Source organism: Rutilus rutilus (genome assembly GCF_951802725.1).
Source record: "Rutilus rutilus genome assembly, chromosome: 5".
NCBI classification, from domain to species: Eukaryota; Metazoa; Chordata; class Actinopteri; order Cypriniformes; family Leuciscidae; genus Rutilus; species Rutilus rutilus.
In genome coordinates, this window is record NC_140213.1 from 33,000,528 (window position 1) to 33,013,223 (window position 12,696).

At 38.7% G+C, this 12,696-nt stretch overlaps 1 protein-coding gene across 4 annotated transcripts in view; it reads right to left on the minus strand.

Moving 5' to 3' along the window:
- Positions 1–3,209: 3,209 nt before the first annotated feature.
- grm3 (glutamate receptor, metabotropic 3) overlaps positions 3,210–12,696 on the minus strand; it is a 45,905-nt gene continuing 36,418 nt past the window's right edge. For all 4 annotated transcript variants that reach the window (XM_084409353.1, XM_084409350.1, XM_084409351.1 and 1 more), the window contains 2 exons: positions 11,662–11,839; positions 3,210–8,229 (listed from right to left, as the gene is read on the minus strand). In XM_084409353.1, coding sequence (XP_084265479.1) covers positions 8,153–8,229; positions 11,662–11,839 — 255 coding nt within the window. In that variant the 3' untranslated portion in view covers positions 3,210–8,152. The remainder of the gene's footprint in view (positions 8,230–11,661; positions 11,840–12,696) is intronic.

Sequence of the window (12,696 nt, forward strand, 5' to 3'; positions counted from 1 at the left end):
ATAAAGCTATATATTAATAAAGGTGACTTTACTTTACTTAATTTTAGTGCTTCAACTTATTTCCTGTGTTCTCTGGGTTTTTGTATGTTTGAATATTTTTGTAATAATCCAATACGTTTCAATGATTTATACATGCACAAGTTTTATATTGTGATGTCATGGCTGACTATAGATTACATCATTTGCAGTGCTTCATGGGACGAGTAGTTCATGGCAAGGTTTGCATGGTTATGCCTTGTTTGATTTATTTGATTTATTTTTAAAATAAATATAGTTTTCTTCCAATCAAATGCTGAAATATTGTGAATTTGGTTGTCTTTGAAGTTTTACCTATTTTGGAAATGAATGAACAACACAGCAAGGAGGATGAAACAGCGGATGAAAAGGGCGAAGACAAAAAAAATGCTGTAAGTCCATACTTTTTTTGTTTTTTTCTTCCAAGTTGGGTTGCTTTTGGGTGGATTAATTATTTAAAAAACAATTGAAAAATAGACTACAGCAAGGTAGTTGATAAAATGGGCAGACAAGCAAATAACAAAGAATTTGGTCCGTACTGTATGTTTTGTGCACTCTTTTCATTGTCTTCTAAAGTCTTCATTTGTCATTGCAATATTGCATTTTATATCCATTTAAATTAAAATCTTTAAATCTTTTCCTCACACGAAGCAAATTACAGTATTTCATATTTGTTTGTTTTTGAATGTGCTCAATATGAATCTGACAAGATGAGTAAAGATTCTTCTCTATAGATTCTGGGCCCTATTTTAACGATCTAAAACGCAAGTATTAAGCGCAAAACGCAAGTAACTTTGTGGGTGGGTTCTCGGGCGCTGTTGCTATTATACCGACGGGATAAATTAGTTAGGTTAGGTTGGTCTGAAGTAGCTACATTATTCATAGGTGTGGTTTGGGCGTAACGTGAAATAAACCAATCAGAGCATCATCTCACATTCCCTTTAAGAGCAGACGTGCTTGTTCCATGGCGGGTTGCTATTATAACACCGGATTTGCCAGGCGCGCGCCAGGAGCGGTTCACAGCCGAGGAGACCGACGTTCTCGTCACGGCCGTAAAAGACAGAGAAGTGACATTGTATGGGGATGGGAGAAACCCACCCAAATTAGCTTCGGTTAAACAGGCGTATAATAATTTGGGTAAATGTGTAAGCTAGATGTATGCCTATTTTTTTCCACATCTTCATGGACACCACAATGATTTCCCTCATGTGGAATATTTTTCCTTGTAATTACAGTGCAATGCATAAGTTAATACACCCATGCTAAAGTTGACTAAAAAGAGGAATAAAAAATCATATTTTGGAAATTGAACTTAATGCCTTAATTAAAAAAATTAGGAAAAATCCAACCTTTAAGGACACCAATTTTCTTTGTGAATGAATAATGTATCGTAAATAAATAAATGTTCTTCCTTAAAATACATGGTGCATAAGTTAGTACACCCCTATGTTAAATTCCCATAGAGGCAGGCAGATTTTTATTTTTAAAGGCCAGTTACTTCATGGATCCAGGATACTATGCATCCTGATAAAGTTCCCTTGGCCTTTTGGAATTAAAATTATTCACCATACCTTGAGAGCAATGCAAATCAAACTAGCTTTTAGGCTAACTGAAATAAAACCATGCCAATCTCTAGGTATGGTGAAGGCTATGTGATGATGTGGGGCTATTTTAATTCCAAAGGCCAAGGGAACTTTTAACTGGCCTTTAAAAATAAAAATCTGCCTGCCTCTATGGGAATTTAACATAGGGGTGTACTAACTTATGCACCATGTATTTTAAGGAAGAACATTTATTTATTTACGATACATTATTCATTCACAAAGAAAATTGGTGTCCTTAAAGGTTGGATTTTTCCTATTTTTTTTAATTAAGGCATTAAGTTCAATTTCCAAAATATGATTTTTTTATTCCTCCTTTTTAGTCAACTTTAGCTTGGGTGTATTAACTTATGCATTGCACTGTATGTATGGTTTGCAAAAATGGAAACTGCTGCGTCTGTTGATGAGAGAAGCAAAGTGCATGCGCGTTGTGCACACGCTACATTATGGCCAAGCATGCGCCCTTAAAATAGCATCTGAATGTGCCACTGAAAATGCTCCACTGACTTTAGACTAGGTTTTACCTGGTCTGTGGCGGAATTGTTTTCTGAAACTGCAAAATAGCACCAGGGAACGTTTGCGCCGGAACACGCCGCCTCTTTTCGCTGAACCACCCCCGGGAGCACAAGTTCATTCCCGAATTTACCGACGTGCGTCTGTGGAGGGAAAAGTCCGCTGTGCAAAATAGTAATGATACATGCGTCGGTGTACAAAGTCAATTGCGCTGGGTGCAAGATAGGGCCCTCTGTGTTCATATCATCATGACAGTGATTCACAGTCATTTTTGGGTGAACTATCGCTTAAAGTAATTCTGCAGCGGGGAAGCAAACGCTTTGTACGTTCCTCATTAGTTCTCTCACTGTATCCGAATGTCACATCTCACTTTCTTTTATTCTGACTCTCCCTCATTCCTGTGATTCGTCATCTCCCAGGGCTTCAGAAATATTGTGTTGTAGGTGGAAGAGTTTCTGTCTAACCTGGAAAAGTGCAGCGGTTCTGATATCTCCCATAAAAGCCTTGACTCTGTGCCACAGCCATTAGAATTCCACAGAGGACAGAAGAAGGGTGATGTGTACAATTCACCAAAAAAACTCCCTCACTATCTCTATCCCTCAGCCATCACTTTACCTCCCGTTCTCACGCTCTCATTCATGCCGTTCTCTCTCTCTTTCTCTCACCTGTCCTCTCTCTCCTCAGGCGAACTTATGTGCCTGATAAAAGGAAGGGTTTTCAAAGGCTTCAGCACTTCAGCACTTCCGATGTATTATTCTGGCCAGAAAATCCCTGGCAAAAATTGCATTCCATTTTCCCTACTCATAATCTCTTCTGCTTCATCCTCTTTAGAAAGCCAGAAGCCAGCTGATTGGATGTCAGCAGAATAATTTAGTAGAAGAGAGAACACGCGGGGACTTTTTTTTTTTTTGTCAGTGAGGAAATGCTCGTCTTTGTGAGACATCTGAATCCATCACAGTCACTGAGACAGAAAGTGTTGAGAAGGTATGTCAGTGTGTGTTTGTGTATGTCTGAAGTGTGATAAAGATTTACTGTCATCCCACAACCCCAAAATGAGGAAGAACAAAGACAATTCATCATTTAGTTGATTTATTGTGATGTCATAATGTCATTTTTTTTATTGCACACTGCACCGTGGGTACTGTTCTATTGCTTTGTGTTCAAACCGAAAAGTTCAGTGCCTTCCTGAAGTACGTTATACCTCTTTTACAGATCTGAAGGAGATTTTTTTTTTGTGAGAAATCTTTTTAACCCTTACATACAACTTTGAAATCACCCCAAATTGTTCTTGATACATCCACTGAACATGCTGTTTCAGAAAAACAGTTTGAATAAAGTATATGGGATTGACAAATGTACTGTTTTTACTAACCGATTTGACTCTAAATTAACCTCTACATACAACAGAAAACAAAACCAATCCCATTCTCGAACTCTCAGGCCCGCGTGGAAGCAGTTCCGTGGATTTTCACAGAATTGGAACGCCTGTCCTTCATAAAGTAATACATACTCCTCCTGTGTTCATTCAATAAATATTTTGGCTAATTTGATGATACTTTCAGCTTCCGATAAGACAGAATACCTAATACAGCTTTGTTTAACACAATTTTGCTAAATGTACAGAAAATATGGGGAAAAAATGTGCAGATACCATTTGGACCTGGCCTTGAGTCTTGCCTATAACCTTAGTGACAAATAACCATAGTAAACATCAAGATTTGTTTGTATTATGTATGTATTATTTGGATTTAGTTTTTATTCTAAATATATTCTATATAAATTTTTTTCGCAACTACTCCCCACAATGTCCTCCTCTGCCCAGACACTGAAAGGGATTGTTCACTCAAAACAGTCATCATGTTCTCATCCTCATGACTTTCTATATTCTGCAAAACACAAAATAAGCTAATTTAAAGAGTGTTTCAAAAATATTTTCTTGTGTTTCACAGAAGAAAGATAGTCATACAGGTTTGGAAAGACATTAGACTGAGTAAAAATTATGACAGAATTTTTGGGCGAACTATCCCTTTAACAGGCGTTTTGTAGCTCTCTGATCACATGCTACACCCTTCACTAGTTACTGATTGTAGTTCTGCTCACACATCAATTGAACTTGCTCTTAAAATTCAGATGTGACTCCTGTAAGAGTCAAGTAGTCAATTTGGTTGCCTAACCTGATTTAACCAAGTGCAACATGTTCCTGGATCAACATTAAAATCAACCAATCAGATTTGAAGGACAAGTTTACAGTTTATGTAAAGTTTAAGCTTACAGTAAGGGTTTGATGTCTTGTTCACCTCTGATTTTGGGGATAACTTAGGGGTAGGGAAATGGTAAAATGGTTATTTTTGACAGGAATGTCAAACTATGTTGACCCAGGAATGCATCCAACTCGACTGGTTATAGGTTGTCTGTTTCTTTCACAACCAAACTGTTTATAAACCTCACCAAACAGGACTGACAAGCGTACTTGTCGACAGCGACAGCGACAAGAACTGCTGTGGTGTGTGAAGATTTTATGTCAAACATGAACATTTATATTAAAGTTTTCTTTAAACTTTTCCACGCAGAGACTCGTTTAGACACAGCTGGCTGATTCTGCAGTAAGACTCTCGATCTCCACTCTGACTTGAATGAAACTGCTGCAGTGGGTGAGGGAGGCTCTCTCTCGATTTGTGTTTATGCGCAGACTGCAGTCTCGCCTCCCTTCTAAACCATATCTAAGCCACTCAGAAGAAACCGCACATTTGACTTTTTCCCTCTTCTCTCAAAAACATTCTTAAAGAGACTAAGGCTGGAATGAGGACCCCTTGCAACTTAACGTGTGGAAAGAGGATGTGTGCAGATTTTGGGGTGGTGTTGCCTCGCCACAAAAGCACAGAGTTGCTGAGTATCATGCTGGAGTTTATGGGGCAGCAAACTGCTTTACATAACTCCATGATGTTTTTCTCCCTACATTCACTTACTTGTTAACTTTCTTTGTTTGTTTTGTAGGAGCAAAGTATTGTAAGAATTTATACTGTAGATCTTGCCTGTATAAAAGTGACCACCACAGTACTGGTTTCCAGGGTGTTGCTATGCATTTGCTAAGGAGTTCTAAGTGGTTTTTAGCATGTTACTTACTATGAAGGTTCTAGGGTGTTATGGGTGGTTATTAGAATGTCATTGTGCTAGGATGTTGTAGGTGGTTTCCAGGGTGTTGCTATGCATTTGCTAAGGAGTTCTAAGTGGTTTTTAGCATGTTACTTACTATGCAGGTTCTAGGGTGTTATGGGTGGTTTTTAGAATGTCATTGTGCTAGGATGTTGTAGGTGGTTTCCAGGGTGTTGCTATGCATTTGCTAAGGAGTTCTAAGTGGTTTTTAGCATGTTACTTACTATGAAGGTTCTAGGGTGTTATGGGTGGTTATTAGAATGTCATTGTGCTAGGATGTTGTAGGTGGTTTCCAGGGTGTTGCTATGCGGTTGCTAATGTGTTCTAAGTGTCTTTTTTAGCATGTTACTTACTATGCAGGTTCTAGGGTTTTCTGGGTGGTTTTTAGAATGTCATTGTGCTAGGGTGTTGCTAGGATGTTGTGGGTGGTTTCCTTTCCAGGGTGTTGCTATGCAGTTGCTTAGGTATTCTAAGTGGTTTTTAGCATGTTACTTACTATGCAGGTTTTTAGAATGTTCTGGGTGGTTTATAAAATGTAATTGTGCTAGGGTGTTGTAGGTGGTTTCCAGGGTGTTGCTATGCAGTTGCTAAGGTGTTCAAAGTGGTTTTTAGCATGTTGCTAAGCAGCTGCTTTACTGTGTGTTTAACTCATGTTACTGGGCAGATACAAGGGTGTTCTGAGTGGTTTTTATCATTACTCTGCAGTTGCTAGGATATTTTGATCAGTTTCCAGGACATTGCTCTGCAGTTGCTAAGGTGGTCTGAGAGTTGTTTACCATGTTACTAGAGTGTTTTGGCTGGTTTCCAAGGCTTTACTGTCTGGGTAGTCCATATCTATTCTGATCCATATAGATATAGCTTTAATTCCTACTTCAATGCTAGTTCAATGGATGTTTACAAGACTTAATAATTTGTCAGGCACAAATTGTTGATTTTAATTACATAACGTCATTTACTTAGGATTAGGTTTGTTGAAATTCCTAACCCTACTTTTCAGCAGTATTAATCACTAATTAGTGAGTGAAAAGGGGAAAAACTGAGTGAGGAAGCATATATATAGTAGCCTATATATATGGGTTTGGCTGCATTTTGATTGTATGTGTGTTGAAAGACTAAATCTGTCATCGATTGGCTGTTTTTCTGTTATCTGATTTTATCGCTCCCGCTGTGCATGTTCACCTCGTGGTACTGTTAACTGACACACAAATGATTTCCTTTGCTGCCATACTGATGAATTATGAATGTTGAGAGCTTTAGCATTTCTAGGTTACTATTACATATTTGTTTACTATATCTCTTCATGATGGGCCAAGAATGGATGATCCTTAAATTACATGATACAATTTGACACTTGCATTAGGTAACGTGATATTTTACAGAATCCCTTGAGGCCAAGCAATGGCCGCGAGCTAAAAACATTAAAACTTTTAACATTTTAGTGCTCCATAAATCGTCAGCTTGTCGAAGAACCCGAGCGTCCCTCTTTCTTCCAAACGAACCAACAGAAAAACATAGAAATGTATAAAACTTCTGAAATGTAAAAAAAGATGTCTGTAAAAAAAATGGCCCAGTTCCCTCTCACCAAAAGGCTCTGAGGAACCTCTCATATTAAAACTATAGGACAAATGATAAGGCACAACAAGCCGATATCGAACAACAGAATACATTTTACATTCACTGCATCACAAAGCATTTCCCACGTCAGAAACGTAACCGATAATCTATTTTTCCACTTAAATGGTGCCGGTGCCAGAGTTGGGTTAGCAACATAATAATAGGTCATAACTGAGCAGCAAATTAGCATATTAGAATGATTTCTGAAGGATCATGTGGCACTGAAGACTGGAGTAATGATGCTGACAATTCAGATTTGCCAGTGCAGAAATAAATTACATTCAAAACAGTTCTTTTAAATTATAATAATTTCAAATTATTGTTGTTTTTACTGTATTTTTGATCATGTATATTTTCAAATTTTGAAATAAGTTTGTTTTTGTGGTTTTGAAAACAGTTTTTGGAGAGGACATTAACCTATTGTTTGCCCTTGGACAGTACTGTTTCCTGGTTTGTAACAAGCCGGTTTAAGGGGCTTTTCTTTAGCAAATCAACTTTTATGCTCATGTTCCAGACTTCCCATCCCTGAAGGCTACTCGTCACAGGCAGTGTAAACATATATAAGGAGACTGCATATCTATGCTGCAACATAAACATGCATCACAGCCATCTCAGCGTAATGCTTATGAGATGCAGTTAATGTAATATGTTTTCAGATGTCATGACACTTTACTAAAATGGTGTTGTAACCTCTGGTATCAAGCCACTGCCTGTAATGAGACGACGTGAAGTTTGAGGCGGGAGCGCTCACTCGATGGTTTTCCTGCTCTGGACCTCATGACCAGCGTAATACTGTCGTCGTGTGCTGTTAAAACCATCGGTTAAGATTCTGTACAAAATGTACAACATAGAAATACACACAGTTTAGATTATTACAATGAGGCCTACAAAAGAAAACGACCACAAATTGTGTCCAGTATTGCAGGCGGAGCCATTTCTGTCAGTCTCTACTGTGGCCCAATCAAAAACTGGTTTGAGTTTTACATCATCACATCATGGCCGTTTACAACATACATAATAAAGCTATCAAAACAACAGTTTCCAAAATCTCTCTATAAAGGATTTTTTTGTTCTTTTGTTTCTCTACAACAATGTCAGTTAATATTTACAACGAGCCCTAAAAATAATTTAATAATAAATCATAATCATACACACTTTCTACACATTGTAGGCAGACCTAGTTCTTGGGCAGAGCACAATGTGTGCTGATTGGCTAACAGTCGCTAAGGAGCAGGAGTCTGGAGGAGGGGGCGGGGTCACAGAGAGGAAGTGGTGGAGTCGACGATCTCTCTTCCGTTGCACACCGTCGGAACGAAGTTGGCGCTCACGGATGCTTAAGGAAGAAAGAGCGAAAGGAGAATTAGACAAATGCAAAGAAGGTAAGGAAAAAGGCATGTAAAAGCGGTGGGAGATAATATGAAGTAATATTATATCATGGTAAAGCTATACAGTAGTGCCTAAAAGTGATGTCCGGAGGAGATATTTGTTTTTAATGACCCTACAAGTTCAAATGAACCATCAAAATATGAGGAAAATATTTTAAATATGAGGGAAGAACAAAACACTAAACTTGGTTAAGGCATTTTAACTACAGCTACAGGTTTTATTTTAATATGCAAAAAAGCTTACAGGAAAAAGCATACATTGACTACAACATAATCAGTTATTAATACTTTGTTGATTCTCTCTTGTTTATGCATGTGTTCATAATTCCTTTCTATGACAGCCAGGCCAAAATATAACAAATAACTCAAAGCATAACTGTGCAATAAGCTTACTATTTTTTTTTTTTTTTTTTTTATATAGTATTTGAGGGTGAAGATGTCAATTTTCTTTTGGCCACTCCTGTATATATCATAATGTAGTTATGTTTGCAAGAAATTGAATCCAAACTTTTTTTATATATTACATAACCATGCAGTAATGCATATTTTTTGATTAGCCAGTTCTTTTACATTTATTTATGTATTCATTTCTGTTATATACTGCAAATTTGACATATGGTAAATAGTAGGTCATCACTTAAGGTATTCCATGCATAATACAAATTTGCATACTGTGTGTGCATGCCATATACCGCAGCAAAAGTTATAGTATGTTAGTATGCGACTCTGATGGCCAACTTCAAAAAGGCACCACAAAAACTTTTTTTCACAAAGTTTACCGACAACTTTTCCCCCATTTGATTCTCCTCTCATCACCTCCCTCCCCCTCTTTTCCCTCCTAGCGTGTGACTGTATGTGATCTCTGCTCTGCACTTCGCAGCGTCTTCTCTTCTTTGCAGTGTCTGTCATGTTATTTATTAGACGAATGAAATGTAAATAAAGATGAAACTGTTTACCTGATCTGTTTTTGTGCTTGTGAATAATGCATCAGAGCAGAAGTTGTTGTCTGTGCACACACGGGCTTATTACCCACCATTAGGCGACAGAACGGCCTCTCCCTACCGCACCTTTCCTCTGTGCTCTTACACAACCGCTCTGTGTGACAATGCTGACATTAAAATCCTCAGTGTAAATTGGCATATCAAAGGGCTGTAATCACTACAAACCGCCTGTGTAAGCAATGCAGAAAGTTCAACATTGACAACCAGTTGTATTTAGAGCACAAATAAATTTCTTCGCAGCATTTCCTCAATTTATGCCGTTTCTGTGGGGTTTTTTTTGTGGGTCGTATCATCATGGTTGCAATTCTGCATGCTTGTGTATGTTATACATTATCACATTAGGCACATAATGCCATAACCATGATGCAAAATCCACAATAACAAAACTGTGGTTGCTAAAGTTTCTGAGAAGTTGCTATGGCATTGCTTGGGTCTTTTGAATTCTTGTTAGTGTTCTAAGCATAGATATGTATACATAGAGCCCACATTCGACCGCTCCAGACACACCATTGGTCACATCTGCGGAAGTATATTGCAGATATTCATACATGCGTCTAAATACGGTTGCAGACGCACGGTAGACTTGTGTCTCAAATGTTACGGACCGGCTGTGACCGTTCCAAAATGGTGGATGGCTTCCGTATAGCAGCCCATAGACACAGCCGCTAATTAGACATCTTTGTATATATACAGTTGTGGTCAGAATTAATGGTACCCCTGGTAAATATGATCAAAAATGGCTGCGAAAAATAAATCAGCTTTGTTTATCCTTTTGATCTTTCATTTGCAAAAATCTAACCTTTCATTAAAGTAAAAGAATTGAAAGTGGGGGAGAAATCACATTATGAAATAAATGTTTTTCTCCAAAACACATTGGCCACAATTATTGGCACCCCTAGAATTTTTCTACGAGTAAAATATCTCTGAAGTATATTCCCATTAATATTTACCTTTTTTTTAGCACACCAGGGTGACTAGGAACATGAAATTGTCTAGCTATGACTACTTGTTTCACAGGAGTATAAATATGAGGAAACACAAAGGCCAAATTCCCTTAATCATCCATCACAGTGAATAAAACCAAAGAATATAGTTCTGATGTGCAGCAAAAGATTGTTGAGCTTCACAAAATAGAAAGTGGCTTTAAGAAAATAGCTAAAGAATTGAAAATCCCCATTTCCACCATCAGGGCAATAATTAAGAAGTTCCAATCAACTAAAGATGTTACGAATCTTCCAGGAAGAGGACGTGTGTCTATATTGTCTTAATGCACGGCGAGGAGGAAAGTTTGAGTGGCCAAAGACTCTCCAAGGATCACAGATGGAGAATTGCAGAGATTTCTTGAGTCTTGGGGTCAGAAAGCCTAAAAAATATATATCAAACAACCCCTACATCACCACATGTTGTTTGGGAGGGTTTCAAGAAAAATCCTCCTCGCTCCTCCAAAAACAAACTCCAGCATATTCAGTTGTCAGACACGACTGGATCTTCAAAAGGGACCGGATTCTATGGTCAGATGAAACAAAAAAAGGGCTTTTTGGCAGCAAACTCACCAGATGTGTTTGGTGCAAACAGGGATAAAAAGTACCCCATGCCCACGGTTAAATATACTGCTGGATCTTTAATGTTGTGGGCCTATTTTTTTTTTGCTGGAGGTCCTGGACATCTTGTTCAGATACATGGTATTATGGATTCTAGCAAATACCAACAGATAAAAAATCTAAACCTGACGGCCTCTGCTAGAAATCTTATCATGGGCCGTAGTTGGATCTTCCATCAGGACAACAGTCCAAAACAAACATCAAAATCAACACAAAAATGTGTCACTGAGCACAAAATGAAGCCTCTGCCATGACCGTCCCAGTCCCCTAAACTGAACCCTATAGAAAATGAGTGGGGTGAACTGAAGAGAAGCACCAACATGAACATGTGAATCTGAAGGATCTGGAGAGGTTCTGTATGGAGGAATGGTCTCTGATCTCTTGTCAGTTGTTCTACAAACTCATCAGGTATTATAGAAGAAAACACAGAGCTGTTATCTTGGCAAAAGGAGGTTGAAAAAAGTATTTAATAACGGAGCCAATAATTATGGCAAGTGTCAGAGAGGTAACGACCGCGAGTAAATCGAGTTACCACTTCTGCTAGTTTTACTGAGATATCTCGTTCGAATTGGCCATTATTATTACAGACGTCCTGTGGTAAAATTACATTACTCCATCTACCCTTGTTAAGCTAATCCCGTCTGAATAGGGCTAAAGTCACACAATTTGCTGTATTTGTGTCCATGGCATAAATGTAAAGTAAAGGCAATACTTAAAGTCAATGTTCAAATGTTTCTATCTAATATACAGTATCTGTTTGTTTGTGAGTAGATCTCACCATGGGACGCGTAGCTTGTGGCCGGCCCGCTTACACTGAACCGGTTCATGTTTAACCGATGACTGGTGACGTTCTTCTGAGGCTGGAACATGATGATGTGGACTTTGGGGGCAAACATGCAGCCCAGCACCACAAATCCGCTCAGACTGACAGATATACACATGGTTGTGGTTTGGACCTGAAAGAAAGAGGACAAACACAATTTATTTCTCACCCATCATTGTCTCTACGGTGACTCATTTATTCCGATAATCAGAAGCTATTAGTTGTGACTATCAAGAACCCCTTGGCTAATAAAGAGGTAGAGCACGGGGGTATAATAACAGTGACATTTAGCAAAGTGCTGCGTAAATAGCATTTGATTAGAAGTAGTTGAATGTCTCCCATTAGCAACAATTTTCCTCCCAGTTTTAGATCTTCGTGTTGTTCCCCGCAGTCCCCCGTCAAGGCGCACCGCTGTGAGTGAAGGGATAAGAGGACGGATATAACACTAAACTGAACAGGGATCTCTCAACCCCAGGGGAACACAACGCTGTTCCGCTTAAGGAACAATTTCACAGGGAGCTAAATGAATGGTATGATCTGTTTCAGTTAGACCTTTATCTCAATATGAATTATCAGTGGGTTTAAATACGGCAAGTTCCCTATTCGCCTAGGCTCATGTCCTAAAAATACGCAAACCGATTAGATGTTCTATTAGTCTTGCTCATATTTTCTGCAGTGTTATCAGCATGAGCCATCTACAAAGCTGTCCTTATTCTGTTGTGTTGTACTCGGTTGATTGGTGGCTCTGATCATGCGGCTGCATGCATTTGCACTCGGGTTTCTGTATCTTTCAACTATCCTGCGCTTCCACAGGCATCAGCATTGTGGGCGAATAGTCTCTGAGGGCCATGTCTCTTGAGCAAAGAGCCTCTCTTCGCACTTCATTGACTACGGCCTAGTAAGACCCATTTTTGTCCTGCTCCCTGCAAGAATTCCTCCTTGCGTCAGCAGGCCATCTACGTCTGCCAATGCTGTTTGGGTACTTCAAGT